Genomic DNA, 27945 nt, shown 5'->3' on the forward strand with positions numbered 1-27945 from the left:
ATATTATGCTCCTAAGTGGTGACTCATCCTCCCACGCTCTTTCTCTCCTCTACTCTTTCACGTTCATTCTCTCCTTCTCTTGCTCTCCCTCTCACATGCTTCAGCTCTCATGTTTTCCCACTCTCCTGCTGTCTTTACTGTACTGACTTTGTCTCCATGGGGACAGTTTGTTGGTGTCATGTACACGTTTTAAAGTGGCATTTTTAAATAACCAAACAAGTTGACAATACAACTTCCATAACTGTTACATACCAATAAAAATAGACAAGAGTCCTGGTCTTACTGGGTGGATAGGAACATTAGCCTGCTGGTCTTACTGGGTGGATAGGAACATTAGCCTGCTGGTCTTACTGGGTGGATAGGAACATTAGCCTGCTGGTCTTACTGGGTGGATAGGAACATTAGCCTGCTGGTCTTACTGGGTGGATAGGAACATTAGCCTGCTGGTCTTACTGGGTGGATAGGAACATTAGCCTGCTGGTCTTACTGGGTGGATAGGATTTTTAATGAATATATTTGCAAATTATGGTGATAGATAGATAGATATATATATATATATTAGTCACCACCAGATATAGATATAGATATATCGATATGTATATATTAGTCACCACATCTACATAAATACTTATTTTCCACCATAATTTTCAAATAAATTCATAAAATCCTACAATGTGATTTTCTGGATTTTTTCTCTCTAATTTTGTCTGTTATAGTTGAAGTGTACCTAATGATGAAAATTACAGGCCTCATCTTTTTAAGTGGGAGAACTTGCACAATTGGTGGCTGACTGAATACTTTTTTTGCCCCACTTTACAAGTGTTATACATTGGTTTAATGTTGTTAATCCAACCACGGTGTCAGATTTCAAAAATACTTTTACAGCGAAAGCATACCATGCGATTATCTGAGAATAGCGCAAAAGTCAGAAATAGTGATAAAATGTATCACTTACCTTTGATGATCTTCATATGATTGCACTTCCAAGACTCCATGTTACACAATAAATGTTCGTTTTGTTCGATAATGTCCCTCTTTATATTCAAAAACCTCAGTTTTGTTCAGTAATCCATTAGAACATAGCGCGGTCACAACAGACAGACGAAGAATCCAAAAAGTATCATAAAATTTGGTAGAAACATGTCAAACAATGTTTATAATCAATCCTCAGGTTGTCATAAATAATCGATCATATTTCAACCGGACAATAGCTTCGTCATTGGAAAGTGAAAACGGGAAAGGCACGGTCCCGGTCACGCGCAGGACTCATGTCTGGAAATTTCCAATGTCCTCTCATTGAAAGTGGTGTTTCTCTCTCATTTTTCAGAGTAAAAGGCTGAAACAATGTCTAAAGACTGGCCACATGTAGTGGAAGCCATAGGGATCGTGAACTGCAGCATAAGTCTTTGTATGGCTTTCAATGGAAAAACAGGCATTTCAAAATAATAGCACTTCCTGGAAGGATTTTCCTCAGGTGTTCGCCTGCCAATTCTGTTATACTCACAGACATTATTTAAACAGTTTTTGAACATTTAGAGTGTTTTCTATCCAAATCTACCAATTACATGCATATCCTAGCTTCTGGGCCTGAGTAGCAGGCAGTTTAATTTGGGCACCTCATTCATCCAAAATTCCGATGCTGCCCCCTACCCTAGTGAGGTTAACAAACTAACTGTTTTGGCAAGTCTGTTAGGACATCTACTTTGTAAATGACACAAGTAATTTTTCCAACAATTGTTTACAGACAGATTTTTTTCACTTATAATTCACCATATCACAATTCCAGTGGGTCAGAATTTTACATACACTAAGTTGACTGTGCCTTTTAAACAGCTTGGAAAATTCCACAAAATTATATTGTGGCTTGAGAAGCTTCTGATAGACTAATTTTCATCATTTGAGTCCATTGGAGGGAACCTGCAGATGTATTTCAAGGCCTACCTTCAAACTCAGTGCCTCTTTGCCTGACAACATGGGAAAATCAAAAGAAATCATCCAAGACCTCAGAAATACAATTTTAGGCTTCCACAAGTCTGGTTCATCCTTGGGAGCAATTTTCAAATGCCTGAAGGTACCACGTTCATCTGTACAAACAATAGTACGCAAGTATAAACACCATGGGACCACGCAGCCGTCATACCGCTCAGGAAGGAGAAGCGGTCTGTCTCCTAGAGATGAACGTACTTTGGTGTGAAAAGTGCAAATCAATCCCAGAACAACAGCAAAGGACCTTGTGAAGATGCTGGAGGAAACCGGTACAAAAGTATCTATTTCCACAGTAAAACAAGTCCTATATTGACATAAAGGCCGCTCAGCAAGGATGAAGCCACTGCTCCAATACCGGCATAAAAAAGCCAGACTACGGTTTGCAACTGCACATGGGGACAAAGATTGTACTTTTTGGAGAAATGTCCGTTGGTCTGATGAAACAAAAATAGACCTGTTTGGCCATAATGACCATCGTTATGAATGGAGTAAAAAGGAAAAAGGGGGAGGCTTGCAAGCCGAAGAATATCATCCCAACCGTGAAGCATGGGGGTGGCAGCATCATGTTGTGGGGGTGCTTTGCTGCAGGAGGGACTAGTGCACTTCACAAAATAAATGGCATCATGAGGCAGGAAAATTATGTGGATATATTGAAGCAACATCTCAAGACATCAGTCAGGAAGTTGAAGCTTGGTCGCAAATGGTTCTTCCAAATGGACAATGACCCCAAGCATACTTCCAAAGTTTTGGCAAAATGGCTTAAGGACAACAAAGTCAAGGTATTGGAGTGGCCATCACAAAGCCCTGTCCTCAATCCTATAGAACATTTGTGGGTAGAACTGAAAAAGCATGTGCGAGCAAGGAGGCCTACAAACCTGACTCAGTTACACCAGCTCTGTCAGGAGGAATGGGCCAAAATTCACCCAAATTATTGTGGGAAGTTTGTGGAAGGTTACCTGAAACACTTGACCCAATTTAAACAATTTAAAGGCAATGCTACCAAATACTAATTGAGTGTGTGTAAACTTCTGACCCACTGGGAATGTGATGAAAATAAATAAAAGCCAAAATAAAATCATTCTCTCTACTATTATTCTAATGTTTTACTTTTAAAATAAAGTGGTGATCCTAACTGACCTAAGACAGTGAATATTTACTTGTACTTGGTATGTAAAACTTCCGAAGTCAACTGTATAATATATAATAATGTATAATGTCCTTTTGTGGAATTGACATGATGTATTCAAGTGAGCGGCCAGCTGGGGTGGTTGATTTGGGAGTTGCCCATCGTGCATGCTACCATGGCCTATAATTATTTTATTTTTTTGGCAGATGATTTGGGGACAATAAATGGCCTTTCTCAAATATATTACAACCCTACCCTCTGTATAAAAACATTATATATTTTAAGCAATAAGGGCAGAGGACATGTGGTGTTTAAGGCCAATATACCCCTGTTAAGGGCTGTCAAGCACGACGCAACGCGGAGTGCCTGGATTCAGCCCTTAGCCGTGGTATATTGGCCATATATCACCAACACCCGAGGTGCCTTATTGCTATTATAAACTGGTTACCAGCGTAATTAGAGCAGTAAAAATACATATTTTATCATACCCGTGGTATACAGTCTGATGAGGACAGCTTGTCTGTCCAAACGTTGGATATTAGGTTATTAAATGATTGCATCTGCTCCTAGAGTTTGTAATTTTTTAAGTGTTATATTCTGGCAAGCCAACACCTCACCTAAATACGGTCTGATATACCACGGCTGTCAGCCAATCAGCATTCAGGGCTGGAACCACCCAGTTTATAATACAACCCTAACTCTCTAACCTCAGTGTTGTGTTTGTTTTCCTCCAGTGCCGTGGGTCCTCTGCCTGGGAATGGAGTGGTGTCAGCTGCAGACTGGATGACGGGGGTCTTCAGGGATAGCCCACTGCTACTCCGTTACGTTGCGGTAACACTGACGGCGAGAGACATCCTCACCCCGGCGACCACAACAGAATCTACCTCTTTTTTCTCATCCGACTCTGTCTGGACTCTCTCCTGGTCCCCTCTACTGCCCCCTCCTTCCCTTCCCTCTCCTCTCCTCTTTCCCTCACCTTCCCTCCTCTTCCCTCTCTCAATCTCTTCCTTCTCTCCTACCTTGTTGTCCATGTGCCAGCACCTCTCTCCTGCTCCTGTCTGAACCCTGAACATTGACCTCTGACCCCTGATCCCTCTGGAGGTCAGGATGAGCTGGCTAAGCCGGCTGACCCCCCGGGGTCCGGGGGCAGGTCCAGTAGGAACGTAGCCCCTTCCAGTCCCTGTACTGCTGACCCAGAGACCTGCCTCATGGTGTTCGAGAACCACTGGAGACAGGTGAGAAACTCTCTCACACTCACTCACGGTTGATCTCGGAACAAGGGAGTACTCTGTTTGTTGTTTTTGGTAATTTTGGAAAGTCTGAAAAAGTTACTGGCTAGCATTTCCTTTTTTGCATTTGGATCGCGTGCCACGGTTGGCATGTGTTGCTGGGACCGCTGCTATCTGTCCAGGAATCCTTGGCGTAGCAGCTCGCCTCGCTGCCGCTATTAGCTGCCTATCAAGCTAGCAGGGTTTCCTTGAGGGCTTGAACACAGCCCGCGACACGGTTAGACCTTGTGGCTGGGACGGAACTATCTAGATCACTGCTGTTTGTTGCATTTTCTAGCTTCCCTACGACTGTCTGAAACTGTGAGGAGTAACCGCGTAGCCTGCGTTGCTGCCATGACAAAGACCAAAGCCGGTGGGAGGTGTTGATGAGGACTTGAGGTGTGTCTCTTTCAAAGGAGTTGGTCAAGCAGTTGTTACAACAAGAAAATAGCTTCAAGTGTTGTGTTCAATTACTGGTGTAGTCAACTAATAAAAGAACGGACGACCTGACCAGAGAGGTCCAGGACCTGATGAACAGTTTGCAGTTCTCCCCCAGGATCAGCTCAATGAGTTTAATACTCATGTCATGCAATAAAATGCAAATTAATTACTTAAAAATCATAAATCCAGAAAATCACGTTGTTTGTTTTTAGATTCGGTCTTGGACACAGTTGAAGTGTACCTATGATAATAATTACAGACCTCTACGTGCTTTGTAAGTAGGAGAACCTGCAAAATCGACAGTGTATCAAATACTTGTTCTCCCCACTGTAAACACGAGGCGGTGTCAGAGGAAGGCCCAGAATATTGTCAGACTGAAGAGACCCAAGTCATAGACTGTTCTCTCTGCCTGATCAACATAGAGTTGCGAAGGAGATGCTCTGCATGAGACAAATGGTGGTCACACCAGATACTGACTGGTTTTTCTGATCCACGCTCCTACTTTTTTTTTTTTTTTTTTTTAAGGTATTGTATCTGTGACCAACAGATTCACATCTGTATTCCCAGTTATGTGAAATCCATAGATTAGGGCCTAATGAATTTATTTCAATTGACTGATTTCCTTCCGAACTGTATCTCAGCCAAATCTTAAATCTACCAAAAAGGACCTGTTTCAAATGATCACTTTTACGCTCAACATAACCACTTCATATGCGCCCTCACGCCATAATGTACTTTTCTTTCTATTTTATTAGTTCAATTATGTTCTTTCTATAAAATCATAGCATGGTACTTGTAAAGCTAAATGAACCAGCCTACGGAATGGAGGATAGACCAATGTTCTGTTCTCCTGAAAGCCATTTTCTCTGTTTTATTCAACCTGCCTAAAATAAATAATGGATTTATATTACATTGATTTATTAGACTTCTTAAAAAAAATATATATTTTTTTTAATTAATGTTGACGTTCCAAAATCACGTATTTAGCAGCTTGTCGGCTATGCATGAAGGCCTTGAGATGCTAACTGTGTTTGTTAATCAACGGTCAATTACCGTGAGACCGGCAGTCTTTTACATGACAATAAACAGCTGACACAATTTTATGACCACCACCAAAAGCCTAATCGTGAGTATCGTGAGGTCCCTGGCAATTCCCAGCCCCAATACATACACTGTTAAACTCTGCAGGCAGTATTAAAAAGCTCTTCCATCACAATGCTGCAGCCTGTACATGACTCAATACTGCTGCAGCTGACTCTCCCCCTCTAGCTCGTTCTCTCTCTCTCCCCCTCTAGCTCGTTCTCTCTCTCTCCCCCTCTAGCTCGTTCTCTCTCTCTCCCCCTCTAGCTCGTTCTCTCTCTCTCCCCCTCTTGCTCGTTCTCTCTCTCTCCCCCTCTAGCTCGTTCTCTCTCTCTCCCCCCACTCTAGCTCGTTCTCGCTCTCCCCCACTCTCCCCTCTCTCCCTCTAGCTCGTTCTCTCTCTCTCCCCCTCTAGCTCGTTCTCTCTCTCTCCCTCTTGCTCTTCTCTCTCTCTAGCTCGTTCTCTCTCTCCCCACTCTAGCTCGTTCTCTCTCCCCACTCTAGCTCGTTCTCGCTCTCTCCCCACTCTAGCTCGTTCTCCCCTCCCCACTCTAGCCGTTCTCGCTCTCCCCCACTCTAGCTCGTTCTCGCTCTCTCCCCCACTCTCGTTCTCGCTCGTTCTCGCTCTCTCCCCCACTCTAGCTCGTTCTCGCTCTCTCCCCCACTCTAGCTCGTTCTCGCTCTCTCCCCCCACTCTAGCTCGTTCTCGCTCTCTCCCCCCACTCTAGCTCGTTCTCGCTCTCTCCCCCCACTCTAGCTCGTTCTCGCTCTCTCCCCCCACTCTAGCTCGTTCTCGCTCTCTCCCCCACTCTAGCTCGTTCTCGCTCTCCCCCCCACTCTAGCTCGTTCTCGCTCTCTCCCCCCACTCTAGCTCGTTCTCGCTCTCTCCCCCACTCTAGCTCGTTCTCGCTCTCTCCCCACTCTAGCTCGTTCTCGCTCTCTCCCCACTCTAGCCCGTTCTCGCTCTCTCCCCCCACTCTAGCTCGTTCTCGCTCTCTCCCCCACTCTAGCTCGTTCTCGCTCTCTCCCCCACTCTAGCTCGTTCTCGCTCTCTCCCCACTCTAGCTCGTTCTCGCTCTCTCCCCCCACTCTAGCTCGTTCTCGCTCTCTCCCCCCACTCTAGCTCGTTCTCGCTCTCTCCCCCCACTCTAGCTCGTTCTCGCTCTCTCCCCCACTCTCTCCCCCCACTCTAGCTCGTTCTCGCCTCCCCCCACTCTAGCTCGTTCTCGCTCTCTCCCCCACTCTAGCTCGTTCTCGCTCTCTCCCCCACTCTAGCTCGTTCTCGCTCTCCCCCCACTCTAGCTCGTTCTCGCTCTCTCCCCCACTCTAGCTCGTTCTCGCTCTCTCCCCCACTCTAGCTCGTTCTCGCTCTCTCCCCCACTCTAGCTCGTTCTCGCTCTCTCCCCCCACTCTAGCTCGTTCTCGCTCTCTCCCCCACTCTAGCTCGTTCTCGCTCTCTCCCCCCACTCTAGCTCGTTCTCGCTCTCCCCCCACTCTAGCTCGTTCTCGCTCTTCCCCCCACTCTAGCTCGTTCTCGCTCTCTCCCCCACTCTAGCTCGTTCTCGCTCTCTCCCCCACTCTAGCTCGTTCTCGCTCTCTCCCCCACTCTAGCTCGTTCTCGCTCTCTCCCCCCACTCTAGCTCGTTCTCGCTCTCTCCCCCACTCTAGCTCGTTCTCGCTCTCTCCCCCACTCTAGCTCGTTCTCGCTCTCCCCCACTCTAGCTCGTTCTCGCTCTCTCCCCCACTCTAGCTCGTTCTCGCTCTCTCCCCCCACTCTAGCTCGTTCTCGCTCTCCCCCCACTCTAGCTCGTTCTCGCTCTCTCCCCCACTCTAGCTCGTTCCGCCTCTCCCCCCACTCTAGCTCGTTCTCGCTCTCTCCCCCCACTCTAGCTCGTTCTCTCTCGCTCTCTCTCTCTCCCACTCCAGCTCGTTCTCTCTCGCTCTCTCTCTCTCCCACTCCAGCTCGTTCTCTCTCGCTCTCTCTCTCTCCCACTCCAGCTCGTTCTCTCTCTCTCTCTCTCCAGCTCGTTCTCTCTCTCTCTCTCTCTCCAGCTCGTTCTCTCTCTCTCTCCCACTCCAGCTCGTTCTCTCTCTCCCACTCCAGCTCGTTCTCTCTCTCTCTCCCACTCCAGCTCGTTCTCTCTCTCTCTCTCTCTCTCTCTCTCTCTCTCTCTCTCCAGCTCGTTCTCTCTCTCTCTCTCTCTCAGCTCGTTCTCTCTCTCTCTCCCACTCCAGCTCGTTCTCTCGCTCTCTCTCTCTCTCTCCCACTCCAGCTCGTTCTCTCGCTCTCTCTCTCTCTCTCCCACTCCAGCTCGTTCTCTCTCTCTCTCCAGCTCGTTCTCTCTCTCTCTCCAGCTCGTTCTCTCTCTCTCTCTCCAGCTCGTTCTCTCTCTCTCTCTCCAGCTCGTTCTCGCTCTCTCTCTCTCCCACTCCAGCTCGTTCTCTCGCTCTCTCTCTCTCTCCCACTCCAGCTCGTTCTCTCTCTCTCTCTCCAGCTCGTTCTCTCTCTCTCTCTCCAGCTCGTTCTCTCTCTCTCTCTCCAGCTCGTTCTCTCTCTCTCTCCCACTCCAGCTCGTTCTCTCTCTCTCTCCCACTCCAGCTCGTTCTCTCTCTCTCTCTCCAGCTCGTTCTCTCTCTCTCTCTCCAGCTCGTTCTCTCTCTCTCTCCAGCTCGTTCTCTCTCTCTCTCCCACTCCAGCTCGTTTTCTCTCTCTCAAATGACTGCGTATCAGGGTATTTCTATAAACTAGGGGATCAGTGAGCATTTCTTGTTGTGGACAACTATTTGTAGCTGTTATAAATAAGGTCATTGATAATAATTAGCTTTTTTCCCCCATTTTTTTTCATGTGATTACATTAAGATATATAAAAGGGGAACATAGATACATTCAATATATTGAATCAAAACCTATACACCCTCTCTCGTGCTTAGTCTTCACAGATTTGTCAAAAATCGTGTAACATAAAACACCAACTTTCCATACATATTTGACATCATGACTAACAATCGTACATTAGCATTTAACAGTTGAATTACGCTTTGAATTTGATCCTGTATAATGTTTGGATATTATTATATATTATATATATTATATTGCTGTGTGTCTTCTTATTTGTATGCTGATGATCTCGAAGTTCATTGTAACCTCGTAACGGTTCGTATCGCCATATGTTATGGTGTGAAACCAGTTCATCGTAATGGTTCGTATCGCCATATGTTATGGTGTGAAACCAGTTCATCGTAACGGTTCGTATCGCCGTATGTTAGGGTGTGAAACCAGTTCATTGTAACGGTTCGTATCGCCATATGTTAGGGTGTGAAACCAGTTCATTGTAACGGTTCATATCGCCGTATGTTATGGTGTGAAACCAGTTCATTGTAACGGTTCGTATCGCCGTATGTTAGGGTGTGAAACCAGTTCATTGTAACGGTTCGTATCGCCGTATGTTAGGGTGTGAAACCAGTTCATTGTAACTGTTCGTATCGCCGTATGTTAGGGTGTGAAACCAGTTCATTGTAACGGTTCGTATCGCCGTATGTTAGGGTGTGAAACCAGTTCATTGTAACGGTTCGTATCGCCGTATGTTAGGGTGTGAAACCAGTTCATTGTAACGGTTCATATCGCCGTATGTTATGGTGTGAAACCAGTTCATTGTAACGGTTCCCAAAATCGCGCGTATGTTAGGGTGTGAAACCAGTTCATCGTAACGGTTCGTATCGCCGTATGTTATGGTGTGAAACCAGTTCATCGTAACGGCCGTTCCCGTATGTTAGGGTGTGAAACCAGTTCATCGTAACGGTTCGGATCCCGTATGTTAGGGTGTGAAACCAGTTCATCGAAGGTTCGGATCGCCGTATGTTAGGGTGTGAAACCAGTTCATCGTAGGGTTCGTATCGCCGTATGTTAGGGTGTGAAACCAGTTCATTGTAACGGTTCGTATCGCCCCCGTTAGGGTGTGAAACCAGTTCATTGTAACGGTTCGTATCGCCGTATGTTAGGGTGTGAAACCAGTTCATTGTAACGGTTCGTATCGCCGTATGTTAGGGTGTGAAACCAGTTCATTGTAACGGTTCGTATCGCCGTATGTTAGGGTGTGAAACCAGTTCATTGACACGCATCCCAAAATAATGTACGCGATTGCAAAATCAAATGAGGGGGAGGGGGGGACTGTAGAAGAGGGCCTCCCCGAGGGGACTGTAGAAGAGGGCCCATCCGAGGGGACTGTAGAAGAGGGCCCATCCGAGGGGACTGTAGAAGAGGGCCCCCCCGAGGGGACTGTAGAAGAGGGCCCCCCCGAGGGGGACTGTAGAAGAGGGCCCCCCCGAGGGGGACTGTAGAAGAGGGCCCCCCCGAGGGGGACTGTAGAAGGGGGCCCCCCCGAGGGGGACTGTAGAAGAGGGCCCCCCCGAGGGGGACTGTAGAAGAGGGCCCCCCCGGGGGACTGTAGAAGAGGGCCCCCGAGGGGGACTGTAGAAGGGGGCCCCCCCGAGGGGGACTGTAGAAGGGGGCCCCCCCGAGGGGGACTGTAGAAGGGGGCCCCCCCGAGGGGGACTGTAGAAGGGGGCCCCCCCAATTGCTTGGGAAAGGATTGTTTTAATAAATGTTTTAATAAATAATTGTTTAAATAATTCAAAAGATCAGTGTTCTGTACACAGTGGGCATTTATTTCTCTGAAGGAGTTTCTGTTTGTGAATTCACAGTAGCTCTTTTTGTAAATTCAGGACCTCCAATCTGCAGTAGATTTTTCTCTCTCTCCAGCTTCAAAACATCAATATGAGTTTAGTTCATGTCAGTTCTGGGGCGTTTGCTTGGCCTATCTGGTGTTTTTGTTGTTGGCGCAGGATCCAGGCACTGCTGTTTCTCCACAGCACAGGGTGCTGCTCAACCCAAGGAAAGAAAATGAAGAAAATTCCCTCAGTTTTAGTAGGCTATTTTACGTGCCCAGTTTGTACCACAGTCAAATTGTAGTCTATGATACCAGCCTTGGTACGAATGATGCGTTTACCTTTATTTAACTAGGCAAGTCAGTTAAGAACAAATTCTTATTTACAATGACGGCCGAGGAACAGTGGGTTAACTTGCTTGTTCAGGGGGCAGAACGACAGATTTGTACCTTGTCAGCTCGGGGGTTTGAACTTGCAACCTTCCGATTACTAGTCCAACGCTCCAACCACCATTGTTCTTTAACTGACTTGCCTCGTTAAATAATTAATATTTAAAAAAAAAGACTAAAGATATGCTACAGTCAGTCAATTTCCACATCTAACTAGCTGGAATGAAGCCAGTGTGTTAATAGTAGATATGTATATGTCTCATTTTTTACTCTTTTAATGAATGTACCCCAGCTACGTGTGTGTGTGTGTGTGTGTGTGGTTGTTGGTCCAGCAAACACTCAAAGGGTTGTGGGATCCTGTCCAGAAACGACACGAGCCCCTTATTAGTCCTAGTTTTTTTTATTCCAAGGTTGTTTCTGGACAGGACATGGGTATTCTGGGTATTATGGTAGCTCAGTCAGTCTGGACAGGACATGGGTATTCTGGGTATTATGGTGGCTCAGTCAGTCTGGACAGGACATGGGTATTCTGGGTATTATGGTAGTTCAGTCAGTCTGGACAGGACATGGGTACTCTGGGTATTATGGTAGCTCAGTCAGTCTGGACAGGACATGGGTATTCTGGGTATTATGGTGGCTCAGTCAGTCTGGACAGGACATGGGTATTCTGGGTATTATGGTGGCTCAGTCAGTCTGGACAGGACATGGGTACTCTGGGTATTATGGTAGCTCAGTCAGTCTGGACAGGACATGGGTACTCTGGGTATTATGGTAGCTCAATCAGTCTGGACAGGACATGGGTACTCTGGGTATTATGGTAGCTCAGTCAGTCTGGACAGGACATGGGTACTCTGGGTATTATGGTGGCTCAGTCAGTCTGGACAGGACATGGGTACTCTGGGTATTATGGTAGCTCAGTCAGTCTGGACAGGACATGGGTATTCTTGGTATTATGGTGGCTCAGTCAGTCTGGACAGGACATGGGTACTCTGGGTATTATGGTAGCTCAGTCAGTCTGGACAGGACATGGGTACTCTGGGTATTATGGTAGCTCAGTCAGTCAGTCTAGACAGGACATGGGTACTCTGGGTACTATGGTAGCTCAGTCAGTCTGGACAGGACATGGGTATTCTGGGTATTATGGTGGCTCAGTCAGTCTGGACAGGACATGGGTATTCTGGGTATTATGGTAGTTCAGTCAGTCTGGACAGGACATGGGTACTCTGGGTATTATGGTAGCTCAGTCAGTCTGGACAGGACATGGGTACTCTGGGTATTATGGTAGCTCAGTCAGTCTGGACAGGACATGGGTATTCTGGGTATTATGGTGGCTCAGTCAGTCAGTCTGGACAGGACATGGGTACTCTGGGTATTATGGTAGTTCAGTCAGTCTGGACAGGACATGGGTATTCTGGGTATTATGGTGGCTCAGTCAGTCTGGACAGGACATGGGTACTCTGGGTATTATGGTAGCTCAGTCAGTCTGGACAGGACATGGGTATTCTGGGTATTATGGTAGCTCAGTCAGTCTGGACAGGACATGGGTACTCTGGGTATTATGGTGGCTCAGTCAGTCTGGACAGGACATGGGTACTCTGGGTATTATGGTAGTTCAGTCAGTCTGGACAGGACATGGGTACTCTGGGTATTATGGTAGCTCAGTCAGTCTGGACAGGACATGGGTACTCTGGGTATTATGGTAGCTCAGTCAGTCTGGACAGGACATGGGTACTCTGGGTATTATGGTGGCTCAGTCAGTCTGGACAGGACATGGGTACTCTGGGTATTATGGTAGCTCAGTCAGTCTGGACAGGACATGGGTACTCTGGGTATTATGGTAGCTCAGTCAGTCTGGACAGGACATGGGTACTCTGGGTATTATGGTAGCTCAGTCAGTCTGGACAGGACATGGGTACTCTGGGTATTATGGTAGCTCAGTCAGTCTGGACAGGACATGGGTACTCTGGTAGTTCAGTCAGTCTGGACAGGACATGGGTACTCTGGGTATTATGGTAGCTCAGTCAGTCTGGACAGGACATGGGTACTCTGGGTACTCTGGTAGCTCAGTCAGTCTGGACAGGACATGGGTACTCTGGGTATTATGGTAGCTCAGTCAGTCTGGACAGGACATGGGTACTCTGGGTATTATGGTAGCTCAGTCAGTCTGGACAGGACATGGGTACTCTGGGTATTATGGTGGCTCAGTCAGTCTGGACAGGACATGGGTACTCTGGGTATTATGGTGGCTCAGTCAGTCTGGACAGGACATGGGTACTCTGGGTATTATGGTAGTTCAGTCAGTCAGTCTGGACAGGACATGGGTACTCTGGGTACTATGGTAGCTCAGTCAGTCTGGACAGGACATGGGTACTCTGGGTACTATGGTAGTTCAGTCAGTCTGGACAGGACATGGGTATTCTGGGTATTATGGTGGCTCAGTCAGTCTGGACAGGACATGGGTACTCTGGGTACTATGGTCGTTCAGTCAGTCTGGACAGGACATGGGTACTCTGGGTATTATGGTAGTTCAGTCAGTCAGTCTGGACAGGACATGGGTACTCTGGGTATTATGGTAGTTCAGTCAGTCAGTCTGGACAGGACATGGGTACTCTGGGTATTATGGTAGCTCAGTCAGTCTGGACAGGACAAGGGTATTATGGTAGTTCAGTCAGTCAGTCTGGACAGGACATGGGTACTCTGGGTATTATGGTAGCTCAGTCAGTCTGGACAGGACATGGGTACTCTGGGTATTATGGTAGCTCAGTCAGTCTGGACAGGACATGGGTACTCTGGGTATTATGGTAGCTCAGTCAGTCTGGACAGGACATGGGTATTCTGGGTATTATGGTAGCTCAGTCAGTCTGGACAGGACATGGGTACTCTGGGTATTATGGTGGCTCAGTCAGTCTGGACAGGACATGGGTATTCTGGGTATTATGGTAGCTCAGTCAGTCTGGACAGGACATGGGTACTCTGGGTATTATGGTAGCTCAGTCAGTCTGGACAGGACATGGGTATTCTGGGTATTATGGTAGCTCAGTCAGTCAGTCTGGACAGGACATGGGTACTCTGGGTATTATGGTAGTTCAGTCAGTCAGTCTGGACAGGACATGGGTACTCTGGGTATTATGGTAGCTCAGTCAGTCTGGACAGGACATGGGTACTCTGGGTATTATGGTAGCTCAGTCAGTCTGGACAGGACATGGGTATTCTGGGTATTATGGTAGCTCAGTCAGTCTGGACAGGACATGGGTACTCTGGGTATTATGGTAGTTCAGTCAGTCTGGACAGGACATGGGTACTCTGGGTATTATGGTAGCTCAGTCAGTCTGGACAGGACATGGGTATTCTGGGTACTATGGTAGCTCAGTCAGTCTGGACAGGACATGGGTACTCTGGGTATTATGGTAGCTCAGTCAGTTTGGACAGGACATGGGTATTCTGGGTATTATGGTAGCTCAGTCAGTCTGGACAGGACATGGGTATTCTGGGTATTATGGTAGCTCAGTCAGTCTGGACAGGACATGGGTATTCTGGGTATTATGGTGGCTCAGTCAGTCTGGACAGGACATGGGTATTCTGGGTATTATGGTAGCTCAGTCAGTCTGGACAGGACATGGGTATTCTGGGTATTATGGTAGCTCAGTCAGTCTGGACAGGACATGGGTATTCTGGGTACTATGGTAGCTCAGTCAGTCTGGACAGGACATGGGTACTCTGGGTATTATGGTAGCTCAGTCAGTCTGGACAGGACATGGGTACTCTGGGTATTATGGTAGTTCAGTCAGTCAGTCTGGACAGGACATGGGTACTCTGGGTATTATGGTGGCTCAGTCAGTCTGGACAGTGCATGGGTACTCTGGGTACTATGGTAGCTCAGTCAGTCTGGACAGGACATGGGTACTCTGGGTATTATGGTAGCTCAGTCAGTCTGGACAGGACATGGGTACTCTGGGTATTATGGTAGTTCAGTCAGTCTGGACAGGACATGGGTACTCTGGGTACTATGGTAGCTCAGTCAGTCTGGACAGGACATGGGTACTATGGGTATTATGGTAGCTCAGTCAGTCTGGACAGGACATGGGTACTATGGTAGCTCAGTCAGTCTTGCACTGTCTGAAATGTTCAAGGGGCGGCTCATGTTCCTGTAATATTTAAAAAAATATATATTTTTCAAAACACTAATTTGTGTTATTATAAATAACGCTTTATATTAACACAAATTGTGAAAATGATAATTCCCTTGTTGTGTAAGTGCTGTTTGGGGAATAAAATGCCCGGAATTGCATCCTGTTCAGGTGGGATGGAATTCATGACCTCACAATGTAATCTGATTTATAATAGACCAATTACTGTTCATCTGGGTAAGGGGGTGGGCTCAAGACCATTCTATCAGCCAATCTGAGCTGTGTATGTAAATATCTTAATGTGTTTCCAAACGCCCACACTATCCGACTAAGCATTTTAAGGGCCAATGGAGGCTCGGATATAAACGAGGTATTTAAAAAAAAAAAATTTTTTTTTTAAATACAGTGATTTAACATGACAATGACTGTATGAGTGCTTCAATAGCGTTCAAATACTTGCTTCCTCTGTCCTTGGGAGAATCTCAATGGCATTTTCCTTGATTCATTGCATCCTCTCGACTGAAGCACAAATGGCCCTGGCAACTAGCCACGACAAAGAAACATACGGTTTCATGTGACATTGATGTGTTGTTGTTGCTCGGTGGAGTTCTGGTCTCGCTGTGCCTACCTAGACTTTCATTCCTGGAATTACACATGTGGAGCTGTAAGAAAATCACTTTCTATGTCTTTATCTATAGAAATAGACATATCCGGGGGGGGGTTGTTATGTGTATGGAGAGTTGAGGCACTTTCCATGTCTTTCGGCCTCATTGTATACTGGTATGTGTGTGCCTTCAAAGCGTGTGCATGGGGGGGTGTGAGTCAATAGGGGTGGGTGCATGGGGGGGGGGGGGTGAGTCAATAAAGCATGTGCATGGGGGTGAGTCAATAGGGGGGGTGCCTGGCTGTGAAGAAGGATGGACTAGCCTGTGAATAGTCAGCTCCCATCAGTAGGTTTTTGATTGCCCCTTTTTTTTTTTTTGAGTTTTTCTTGAAGAGCCGATCACATCATGCCAAGAGAGGCCATTTTATCACCAGCAGAAGCAGCATCTCAAGGTCTCCACTGACTTAGGACTGCAGGAAAGGGAAGTTTCCCCCACGAGTCTCTGGTGGAGTGTTCCCGGGTTGTCTTGTTTGCGGTCGCATTTGCTGTGTATCTCGAGAGGTTTTCTGGGCCTAGCCTGCAGCATATGAATGTGGAATCACTGCAGAGAGCAGGGTCTTTTACTGCCAGGGTTCTGGAATCACTGCAGACAGCAGGGTGTTTTACTGCCAGGGTTCTGGAATCGCAGCAGACAGCAGGGTCTTTTACTGCCAGGGTTCTGGAATCGCAGCAGACAGCAGGGTCTTTTACTGCCAGGGTTCTGGAATCACTGCAGACAGCAGGGTGTTTTACTGCCAGGGTTCTGGAATCACTGTGCACTACTTTAGACCAGGGCCTATAGGGTTAGTGCACTACTTTAGACCAGGGCCTATAGGGTTAGTGCACTACTTTAGACCAGGGCCTGTACGGTTAGTGCACTACTTTAGACCAGGGTCTATAGGGTTAGTGCACTACTTTAGACCAGGGCCTATAGGGTTAGTGCACTACTTTAGACCATGGCCTATAGGGTTAGTGCACTACTTTAGACCATGGCCTATAGGGTTAGTGCACTACTTTAGACCAGGGCCTATATGGTAGTACACGACACACCACGACCCGACACACCACGACCGACACACCACGACCCGACACACCACGACACGACCCGACACGACCCGACACACCACGACACGACCCGACACACCACGACCCGACACGACACACCACGACCCGACACACCACGACACGACACACCACGACACGACACACCACGACCCGACACACCACGACCTGACCCGACACACCACGACCTGACCCGACACACCACGACCTGACCCGACACACCACGACCTGACCCGACACACCACGACCTGACACGACCCGACACACCACGCTACGACCCAACACACCACGCTACGACCCAACACACCACGACCCGACACAAGCAGACCTCTCAGTCTAGAAACATTCTTCCTGCTTGTTCGATGGTCATGTTGCAGTCTTTCTCTGGCTGTTAGGAATCAGCAACAGACACACACACACTCACACTCTCACACACACACACACACACACTCACACTCACACACACTCACACTTCGTGTATCATAACATGTGTTTTTGTCGATTTTTTTATTTTTTTTATCTCTTTCTTCCTTTCTATGTGAACAACGTTAAGAATTGAAATGATTGACGGAACAACGCAGTTATTATTTAATGATTTTAAATCTAGGCAACACTCAGGATGAACAAAAAAAACAGTGTTCAAGACCCCACATTCATCTGCAAAACCCACTCACCTCTCTCTCCTCCTGTTGTAGTTGTCCTGGGTGCTGGAGCAGCAGGACCCGTCGGGATGTAGCGATGACCTCACCGCGGTGCGGAACCACACCGATCAGATGCTGTGCCTCCTGGCTGAAGAGCGACCGGGGGAAGTGGGCGAGGGCCCCCCCGGGACGTTAACTTCCGGGAACGTCCCCGGTGGGACCCATCCTGGGTCTGATGGTGACAGAGAACGTCCTGGAGCGAGTGGTGCAGTGGCACCTGCGTCGCGGATTGGACCCCGACAGCCAGGGGGCGTTACTCAAGCTGTTGGAGATGCTGATAGGCCAGTCTCGGCAACCCTTGCTCCAACACAAGGCGGTGCTGCAGCCTCTACTGGGTCTGCTGGGGGCCTGTGCTGAGCCCCAGCTGGGCTGCCCTCCCGCTCTGGAGAACAGCCTGGTGCTGCTGCTCAACCAGGTGGGAGGAACAGCGGAACACGGCATCCTCTCTAGTAGGGATCTCCTCTGTACAAACACCATTCCATACCTATCTAGTTACATGGGCTCTGATACAATACAGGAACACTACGTTTAGTTTCGAAACGATTCGGTATTTACCGATTCTGGAAAGCACTTTGTGACGACTGCTGGAGGAAAAAGGGATTTATAAAATACTATTGATTGATTGATTGATTGAAAGCGGTGTGGATCATGGAGGCACGGAAGGCATTTAGGGAAAAAAAATAGCATGAACTATCGCTTTGTGCTGTTTAACCTTTTCTTATCCATATAATGTACTCTTAACTGTTAGTAGGATTGTTCTAAAGGTTTCTTTTGGTTTGAAAAGGTGCTTAGGTGGTGGACATTGTTGTTTTAACTTGTTTTCATGTTTCATGAACTGAATAAGATATTCTGCTCTCATCAACAGATCTGTGTGTCCATGGCGCGTGCCCCTGCGGTGTTGGAGCTGTTGTTTAGGTCTGCCCCGGCCCAACACGGTCCGACCAACCTGCTCATCTTCTCCCTGCTGGTCCCCTTCATCCACCGTGACGGAGCCATCGGACAGCAGGCCCGAGACGCCCTGCTCCTCGTCATGGCAACCTCCGCCAGCAACCAGGGCGTGGCACGCTACATCGCAGAGAACTCCTACTTCTGCCCAGTGAGTGATCGATCAATTCATCAAATCTATTTTTATAAAAACCTTTTTTCCATCATCAGTTGTCACAAAGTGCTTTACAGACACCCAGGCTAAAACCCCCCAGAGAGAAAGTAATGCAGAATCATAGTGGCTTGGATAAACTCCCCTAGAAGGCAGGAACATAGGAAGAAACCTAGAGAAGAGCCATGCTCTGAGGGCTGGCCAGTCCTCTACTGGCTGTACTGGGTAGAGAGGAACCAGGCTCTGAGGGCTGGCCAGTCCTCTACTGGCTGTACTGGGTAGACAGGAACCAGGGTCTGAGGGTTGGCCAGTCCTCTACTGGCTGTACTGGGTAGAGAGGAACCAGGCTCTGAGGGCTGGCCAGTCCTCTACTGGCTGTACTGGGTAGAGAGGAACCAGGCTCTGAGGGCTGGCCAGTCCTCTACTGGCTGTACTGGGTAGACAGGAACTAGAGTCTGAGGGGTGGCCAGTCCTCTTCTGTCTGTACTGGGTAGACAGGAACCAGGGTCTGAGGGCTGGCCAGTCCTCTACTGGCTGTACTGGGTAGACAGGAACCAGGCTCTGAGGGGTGGCCAGTCCTCTACTGGCTGTACTGGGTAGACAGGAACCAGGGTCTGAGGGCTGGCCAGTCCTCTTCTGGCTGTACTGGGTAGACAGGAACCAGGGTCTGAGGGCTGGCCAGTCCTCTTCTGGCTGTACCGGGTAGACAGGAACTAGAGTCTGAGGGCTGGCCAGTCCTCTTCTGGCTTTGCCGGGTAGAGATTCAAAAGTCCCATGTTTTTCAAGACGTGAACCAAGGGGTTGTGGGTGTTATGGACTGTTATGATTCCTCTTTCACTGACCATTCATTCTGTTCTTTCACCTGTGGTTTGAAGAAAAGCTTAGAAAATCAAGTTGGCTCGAGGAGAACATTCCGAATCGGCTCCCTCGGGGGGCGATGAGATTAGCTGGTGTAGAGTTGTGGATTGCCTGGATTCTAAAGAAAACCCCTGATCGAGAACAAACACCCTGACAAAACTCTACATGTTTTTAAACCCAGCATTCATTCAATATTGCCTCACTAACTTTGTCTGTGTGTTTGTGGGCCGATTTTGTAATCTCACTGAGGATCTGAAACGTTACCTGCTGACTGACAGACACATGCTGATCTCACGGTGATGATGATGACTGTGTGTGTGAGATAAGAGGAAAGAGAAGTCTGTGGTTGATCTTCCTCCTCCTCGTCTTCCTCCTCAACCAGCCCTCTTTGCTGATAGATAACGTCTTATCAACATTTCATATTGGTCCTGTCACTCTGATGTGTACCGTTGAACCTGAAGTTACTGAACCAGTTGGATCTTGCCCTTTGAACCCGAGTCAGTCCAGGTGGCCATTTTGATTAATTGTTTAGCAGTCTTATGGTTTGAGGGTAGAAGATGGTAAGGAGCCTTTTGGTCCTAGACTTGGCACTCTGGTACTGCTTGCTGTGCGGTAGCAGTCTCTCTCTCTGTGTCTCTGTCTGTCTCTCTCTTGCTCTCTCGCTCTGTCTCGCCCTCTGTCTGTCTCTCTCTTGCTCTCTCGCTCTCTCGCTCTCTGTCTGTCTCTCTCTTTCTGTGTCCCTGTGTCTGTCTGTCTCTCTCGCTCTCTCGCTCTGTCTCGCCCTCTCAGTCTGTCTCTCTCTCTCTTCCACCCCCCACCACCACCACCACAAAATAATGGTTAGCTAGCTACAGGCCAGTCTCCTGCTGCAGTGTCAACTAGCTACAGTCTACAGGCCAGTCTCCTGCTGCAGTGTCAACTAGCTACAGTCTATAGACCAGTCTCCTGCTGCAGTGTCAACTAGCTACAGTCTATAGACCAGTCTCCTGCTGCAGTGTCAACTAGCTACAGTCTATAGACCAGTTTCCTGCTGCAGTGTTAACTAGCTACAGTCTATAGACCAGTCTCCTGCTGCAGTGTCAACTAGCTACAGTCTACAGGCCAGTCTCCTGCTGCAGTGTCAACTAGCTACAGTCTACAGGCCAGTTTGCATGGTCTCCTGCTGCAGCGACAGTTGTCTGTGAGTTTCAGACTGTAGATGGGGGTTTGTGAACTAGCTACAGTCTATTAGGGGGGTTTATAAATGTCAGACTGATGGGGGTTTATGTGAGTTGTCAGACTGTAGATGGGGGTTTATTGGTAATGTCAGGCTATAGATGGGGGTTTATTGGTAATGTCAGGCTGTAGATGGGGGTTTATTGGTAATGTCAGGCTGTAGATGGGGGTTTATTGGTCAGGCTATAGATGGGGGTTTATTGGTAATGTCAGGCTATAGATGGGGGTTTATTGGTAATGGTCAGGCTGTAGATGGGGGTTTATTGGTAATGTCAGGCTGTAGATGGGGGTTTATTGGTACTGTCAGGCTGTAGATGGGGGTTTATTGGTAATGGTCAGGCTGTAGATGGGGGTTTATTGGTAATGTCAGGCTGTAGATGGGGGTTTATTGGTAATGTCAGGCTATAGATGGGGGTTTATTGGTAATGGTCAGGCTGTAGATGGGGGTTTATTGGTACTGTCAGGCTGTAGATGGGGGTTTATTGGTAATGTCAGGCTATAGATGGGGGTTTATTGGTAATGGTCAGGCTGTAGATGGGGGTTTATTGGTACTGTCAGGCTATAGATGGGGGTTTATTGGTAATATCAGGCTGTAGATGGGGGTTTATTGGTAATGGTCAGGCTATAGATGGGGGTTTATTGGTACTGTCAGGCTGTAGATGGGGGTTTATTGGTAATGTCAGGCTATAGATGGGGGTTTATTGGTAATGTCAGGCTATAGATGGGGGTTTATTGGTAATGGTCAGGCTGTAGATGGGGGTTTATTGGTAATGGTCAGGCTGTAGATGGGGGTTTATTGGTAATGTCAGGCTATAGATGGGGGTTTATTGGTAATGTCAGGCTATAGATGGGGTTTATTGGTACTGTCAGGCTATAGATGGGGGTTTATTGGTAATGGTCAGGCTGTAGATGGGGGTTTATTGGTAATGGTCAGACTGTAGATGGGGGTTTGTTGGTAATGTCAGGCTGTAGATGGGGGTTTATTGGTAATGTCAGGCTGTAGATGGGGGTTTTTTGGTACTGTCAGGCTATAGATGGGGGTTTATTGCTAATGTCAGGCTATAGATGGGGGTTTATTGGTAATGGTCAGGCTGTAGATGGGGGTTTATTGGTAATGTCAGGCTATAGATGGGGGTTTATTGGTAATGTCAGGCTGTAGATGGGGGTTTATTGGTAATGTCAGGCTGTAGATGGGGGTTTATTGGTACTGTCAGGCTGTAGATGGGGGTTTATTGGTAATGTCAGGCTGTAGATGGGGGTTTATTGGTAATGTCAGGCTATAGATGGGGGTTTATTGGTAATGTCAGGCTGTAGATGGGGGTTTATTGGTAATGTCAGGCTGTAGATGGGGGTTTATTGGTAATGTCAGGCTATAGATGGGGGTTTATTGGTAATGTCAGGCTATAGATGGGGGTTTATTGGTAATGGTCAGGCTGTAGATGGGGGTTTATTGGTAATGGTCAGGCTGTAGATGGGGGTTTATTGGTAATGTCAGGCTATAGATGGGGGTTTATTGGTAATGGTCAGGCTATAGATGGGGGTTTATTGGTAATGGTCAGACTGTAGGTGGGGGTTTATTGGTAATGGTCAGGCTGTAGATGGGGGTTTATTGGTAATGGTCAGGCTGTAGATGGGGGTTTATTGGTAATGGTCAGGCTATAGATGGGGGTTTATTGTTAATGTCAGGCTGTAGATGGGGGTTTATTGGTAATGTCAGGCTGTAGATGGGGGTTTATTGGTACTGTCAGGCTATAGATGGGGGTTTATTGGTAATGGTCAGGCTGTAGATGGGGGTTTATTGGTAATGGTCAGGCTATAGATGGGTGTTTATTGGTAATGTCAGGCTATAGATGGGGGTTTATTGGTACTGTCAGGCTGTAGATGGGGGTTTGTTGGTACTGTCAGGCTATAGATGGGGGTTTATTGGTAATGTCAGGCTGTAGATGGGGGTTTGTTGGTACTGTCAGGCTATAGATGGGGGTTTATTGGTAATATCAGGCTGTAGATGGGGGTTTATTGGTAATGTCAGGCTGTAGATGGGGGTTTATTGGTAATGTCAGGCTATAGATGGGAGTTTATTGGTAATATCAGGCTGTAGATGGGGGTTTATTGGTAATATCAGGCTGTAGATGGGGGTTTATTGGTAATGTCAGGCTGTAGATGGGGTTTATTGGTAATGTCAGGCTATAGATGGGGGTTTATTGGTAATGTCAGGCTATAGATGGGGGTTTATTGGTAATTTCAGGCTGTAGATGGGGGTTGATTGGTAATGTCAGGCTGTAGATGGGGGTTGATTGGTACTGTCAGGCTGTAGATGGGGGTTTATTGGTAATGTCAGGCTATAGATGGGGGTTTATTGGTAATGGTCAGGCTGTAGATGGGGGTTTATTGGTAATGGTCAGGCTGTAGATGGGGGTTTATTGGTAATGGTCAGGCTGTAGATGGGGGTTTATTGGTACTGTCAGGCTGTAGATGGGGGTTTATTGGTAATATCAGGCTGTAGATGGGGGTTTATTGGTAATGGTCAGGCTGTAGATGGGGGTTTATTGGTACTGTCAGGCTGTAGATGGGGGTTTATTGGTAATGTCAGGCTGTAGATGGGGGTTTATTGGTAATGGTCAGGCTGTAGATGGGGGTTTATTGGTAATGGTCAGGCTGTAGATGGGGGTTTATTGGTACTGTCAGGCTATATATGGGGGTTTATTGGTAATGGTCAGGCTGTAGATGGGGGTTTATTGGTAATGGTCAGGCTGTAGATGGGGGTTTATTGGTAATGGTCAGGCTGTAGATGGGGGTTTATTGGTAATGTCAGGCTGTAGATGGGGGTTTATTGGTAATGGTCAGGCTATAGATGGGGGTTTATTGGTAATGGTCAGGCTGTAGATGGGGGTTTATCTCAGAGTTTAGCTCACGCTACACATTGTTCTCCCCAAAGAATGTAAGAGGGCCGCTGCTCCACCTTGTGGACTGGCTTTGCCAATATGTAAAAAATACATCAATATGACTTCATCGTTTAAAGGCCTTCTTTTTTTGCATTTTTATATCAGTGACAGGTGGTCATAAATCTCAACCTGTTTATCTTTCTCCCAGAATTCTCATACTGTGCTGCCAACACGCCTTAAATCCTTCTCATCTTGGACAAATATCCAATCCAAATATTGTCTTTAATTCAGTCCTAACCCCCCTTTACCTCTCCTCTTCCTCTGCCAACCCTCTCCAGGTGCTGGCCACGGGCCTCAGTGCTCTCTACTCCTCCCTGCCGAGGAAGATAGAGGTACGGGGGGATGACTGGCACGCTCTGCGCAGGGAGGACTGGATGGGCGTGTCCTCTCTGGTGCTCTTCATGAACTCTCTGGAGTTCTGTAACGCTGTCATCCAGGTGGCTCACCCCCTGGTCCGCAGCCAGCTGGTCGACTATGTTCACAACGGCTTCCTGGTCCCTGTCATGGGACCCGCCCTACACAAGGTGGGGGGTCATCGAGCCTGAGCATCGCTTTCACTGATCGATTGATTGATTGCAATTATGTGATCATTAAAAGTAGTAGCTTGTCTGCTCCTCAGTGGTAGAAATGTTTAAAACATTTATTATACTGTTGCTGTTAAAACATGTCATTCTGCCAACAACCTTCATCAGAATTATATCTTAATATGTAGAAAATGTATATTTTAAAGTATGAAAATGTATGCACTCAGTACTTTAAGTCTCTTTGGAGAAGAGCATCTGATAAAACACTGAAATGTTAATGTATTGACCATCCTTTATTTCTCCCTCCCACTCTCTCTTTGTCTCTCTCTTCCTCCCTCCTCTCCTCCCTCCCTCCCTCCCTCCCTCCCTCCCTCCCTCCCTCCCTCCCTCCCTCCCTCCCTCCCTCCCCTCCCTCCCCCTCCCTCCCTCCCTCCCTCCCTCCCTCCCTCCCTCCCACCCTCTCTTTGTCTCTCCCTCCCCTCCCTCCCTCCCACTCTCTCTTTGTCTCTCCCTCCCTCCCACTCCCCTCTTTGTCCCTCCCTCCCTCCCTCCCTCCCTCCCTCCCCTCCCTCCCTCCCTCCCTCCCTCCCTCCCTCCCTCCCTCCCTCCCTCCCTCCCCTCCCTCCCTCCCCCTCCCTCCCTCCCACTCTCTCTTTGTCTCTCCCTCCCTCCCTCCCCTCCCACTCTCTCTTGTCCCTCCCTCCCTCCCTCCCTCCCTCCATCCCTCCCTCCCTCCCCCTCCCACTCTCTCTTGTCTCTCCCTCCCTCCCTCCCTCCCTCCCTCCCTCCCTCCCTCCCCTCCCTCCCTCCCACTCTCTCTCTTTGTCTCTCCCTCCCTCCCTCCCTCCCACTCTCTCTTGTCTCTCCCTCCCTCCCTCCCACTCCCCTCTCTTTCCCACTCTCTCTTCCCTCCCTCCCTCCCTCCCCTCTCTTCCCTCCCTCCCACTCTCTCTTGTCTCTCCCTCCTCCCTCCCACTCTCTCTCCCTCCCCCCACCCTCCCACTTGTCTCTCCCTCCCCACCCTCCCTCCCTCCCTCCCTCCCTCCCTCCTCTCCCTCCCTCCCACTCTCTCTTGTCTCTCCCTCCCTCCCACTCTCTCTTTGTCTCTCCCTCCCTCCCTCCCACTCCCACTCTCTTTGTCTCTCCCTCCCTCCCTCCCACTCTCTCTTTGTCTCTCCCTCCCACTCCCACTCTCTCTTGTCTCTCCCTCCCTCCCTCCCACTCTCTCTTTGTCTCTCCCTCCCTCCCTCCCACTCTCTCTTTGTCTCTCCCTCCCTCCCTCCCACTCTCTCTTTGTCTCTCCCTCCCTCCCTCCCACTCTCTCTTTGTCTCTCCCCCTCCCTCCCTCCCACTCTCTCTTTGTCCCTCCCTCCCTCCCTCCCACTCTCTTTGTCTCTCCCTCCCTCCCTCCCACTCTCTCCCTCCCTCCCACTCTCCCTCTCCCTCCCTCCCTCCCTCCCTCCCACTCTCTCTTTGTCTCTCCCTCCCTCCCACTCTCTTTGTCTCTCCCTCCCTCCCTCCCACTCTCTCTTTGTCTCTCCCTCCCTCCCTCCCACTCTCTCTCCCCTCCCTCCCACTCTCTCTTTGTCTCTCCCTCCCTCCCTCCCACTCTCTCTTTGTCTCTCCCTCCCTCCCTCCCACTCTCTCTCTCCCTCCCTCCCACTCTCTCTTTGTCTCTCCCTCCCTCCCTCCCACTCTCTCTTTGTCTCTCCCTCCCTCCCTCCCACTCTCTCTTGTCTCTCCCTCCCTCCCCCCACTCTCTCTTTGTCTCTCTCTCCTCCCTCCCTCCCTCCCTCCCACTCTCTCTTTGTCTCTCCCTCCCTCCCACTCTCTCTTGTCTCTCCCTCCCTCCCTCCCACTCTCTCTTTGTCTCTCTCTCCCTCCCACTCTCTTGTCTCTCTCTCTCTCCCTCTTTCCCACTCTCTCTCTCCCCCTCCCTCCCACTCTCTTTGTCTCTCTCTCCCTCCCACTCTCTCTTTGTCTCTCTCTCTCTCTCTCCCTCTTTCCCACTCTCTCCCTCCCTCCCTCCCACTCTCTCTTTGTCTCTCCCTCCCTCCCTCCCACTCTCTCTTTGTCTCTCCCTCCCTCCCTCCCTCCCACTCTCTCTCTCCCTCCCTCCCACTCTCTCTTTGTCTCTCTCTCCCTCCCTCCCACTCTCTCTTTGTCTCTCCCTCCCTCCCTCCCTCTCCGACTCTCTTTTGTCTCTCCCTCCCTCCCACTCTCTCTTTGTGTCTCTCTCTCTCCCCTCCCCTCCCACTCTCTCTTTGTCTCTCCCTCCCTCCCTCCCACTCTCTTTTGTCTCTCCCTCCCTCCCTCCCTCCCACTCTCTCTTTGTCTCTCCCTCCCTCCCTCCCTCCCACTCTCTCTTTTTTGTGTCTCTCTCTCTCCCTCCCTCCCCACTCTCTCTTTGTGTCTCTCTCTCTCCCTCCCTCCCACTCTCTCTTTGTGTCTCCCTCCCTCCCACTCTCTCTTTGTCTCTCCCTCCCTCCCTCCCACTTTCTCTTTGTCTCTCTCTCTCTCCCTCCCTCCCACTTTCTCTTTGTCTCTCTCTCTCTCCCTCCCTCCCACTCTCTCTTTGTCTCTCCCTCCCTCCCTCCCACTCTCTCTTTGTCTCTCTCTCCCTCCTCCCTCCCTCTCTCTCTTTGTCTCTCCCTCCCTCCCTCCCACTCTCTCTTTGTCTCTCTCTCTCTCCCTCTCTCCCACTCTCTCTTTGTCTCTCCCTCCCTCCCTCCCACTCTCTCTTTGTCTCTCCCTCCCTCCCTCCCTCCCACTCTCTCTTTGTCTCTCCCTCCCTCCCTCCCTCCCACTCTCTCTTTGTCTCTCCCTCCCTCCCTCCCTCCCTCCCACTCTCTCTTTGTCTCTCCCTCCCTCCCACTCTCTCTTTGTCTCTCCCTCCCTCCCTCCCTCCCACTCTCTCTTTGTCTCTCCCTCCCTCCCTCCCTCCCTCCCACTCTCTCTTTGTCTCTCTCTCTCTCTCCCTCTTTCCCACTCTCTCTCTCCCTCTTTCCCACTCTCTCTTTGTCTCTCCCTCCCTCCCTCCCTCCCACTCTCTCTTTGTCTCTCCCTCCCTCCCTCCCACTCTCTCTTTGTCTCTCCCTCCCTCCCTCCCACTCTCTCTTTGTCTCTCTCTCTCTCTCCCTCTTTCCCACTCTCTCTCTCCCTCTTTCCCACTCTCTCTTTGTCTCTCTCGCTCCCTCCCTCCCACTCTCTCTTTGTCTCTCTCTCTTTGTCTCTCTCTCTCTCTCCCACTCTCTTTGTCTCCCTCTGTCCCACTCTCTCTTTGTCTCTCTCTCTCTCTCCCTCTCTCCCACTCTCTCTTTGTCTCTCTCTCCCTCCCTCCCACTCTCTCTTTGTCTCTCTCTCTCTCCCTCTCTCCCAAACACACTCAATTGGCATGGGAAACATGTGTTAACATTGCCAAAGCAAGTGAGGTAGATAATATATAAAGTGAAATAAACAATAAAAATTAACAGTTGACATCACACATACAGAAGTTTCAAAACAATAAAGACATTACAAATGTCATATATATATATATATATATACACACACACAGTGTTTTAACAATGTACAAATGGTAAAGGACACAAGATAAAATAAATAAGCATAGATATGGGTTGTATTTACAATGGTGCGTGTTCTTCACTGGTTGCCCTTTTCTCGTGGCAACAAGTCACAAATCTTGCTGCTCTGATGTCACACTGTGGAATTTCACCCAGTAGATATGGGAGTTTTTCAAAATTGCATTTGTTTTCAAATTCTTTGTGGATCTGTGTAATCTGAGGGAAATATGTCTCTCTAATATGGTCATACATTTGGGCA

The 27945-nt window shown here is 48.6% G+C and overlaps 1 protein-coding gene across 1 annotated transcript in view; it reads left to right on the forward strand.

Moving 5' to 3' along the window:
* Positions 1–27945, forward strand: part of fhip1b (FHF complex subunit HOOK interacting protein 1B) — a 68331-nt gene that overhangs the window by 16193 nt on the left and 24193 nt on the right. Inside the window, 6 exon segments of the mRNA XM_064943829.1 lie at positions 3847–4256; positions 4259–4347; positions 17483–17629; positions 17631–17903; positions 18354–18584; positions 23878–24138. Of these exon segments, the coding sequence (XP_064799901.1) occupies positions 4220–4256; positions 4259–4347; positions 17483–17629; positions 17631–17903; positions 18354–18584; positions 23878–24138 (1038 nt within the window). The 5' untranslated portion in view covers positions 3847–4219.

This window comes from Oncorhynchus masou, chromosome 29, assembly GCF_036934945.1.
Source record: "Oncorhynchus masou masou isolate Uvic2021 chromosome 29, UVic_Omas_1.1, whole genome shotgun sequence".
NCBI classification, from domain to species: Eukaryota; Metazoa; Chordata; class Actinopteri; order Salmoniformes; family Salmonidae; genus Oncorhynchus; species Oncorhynchus masou.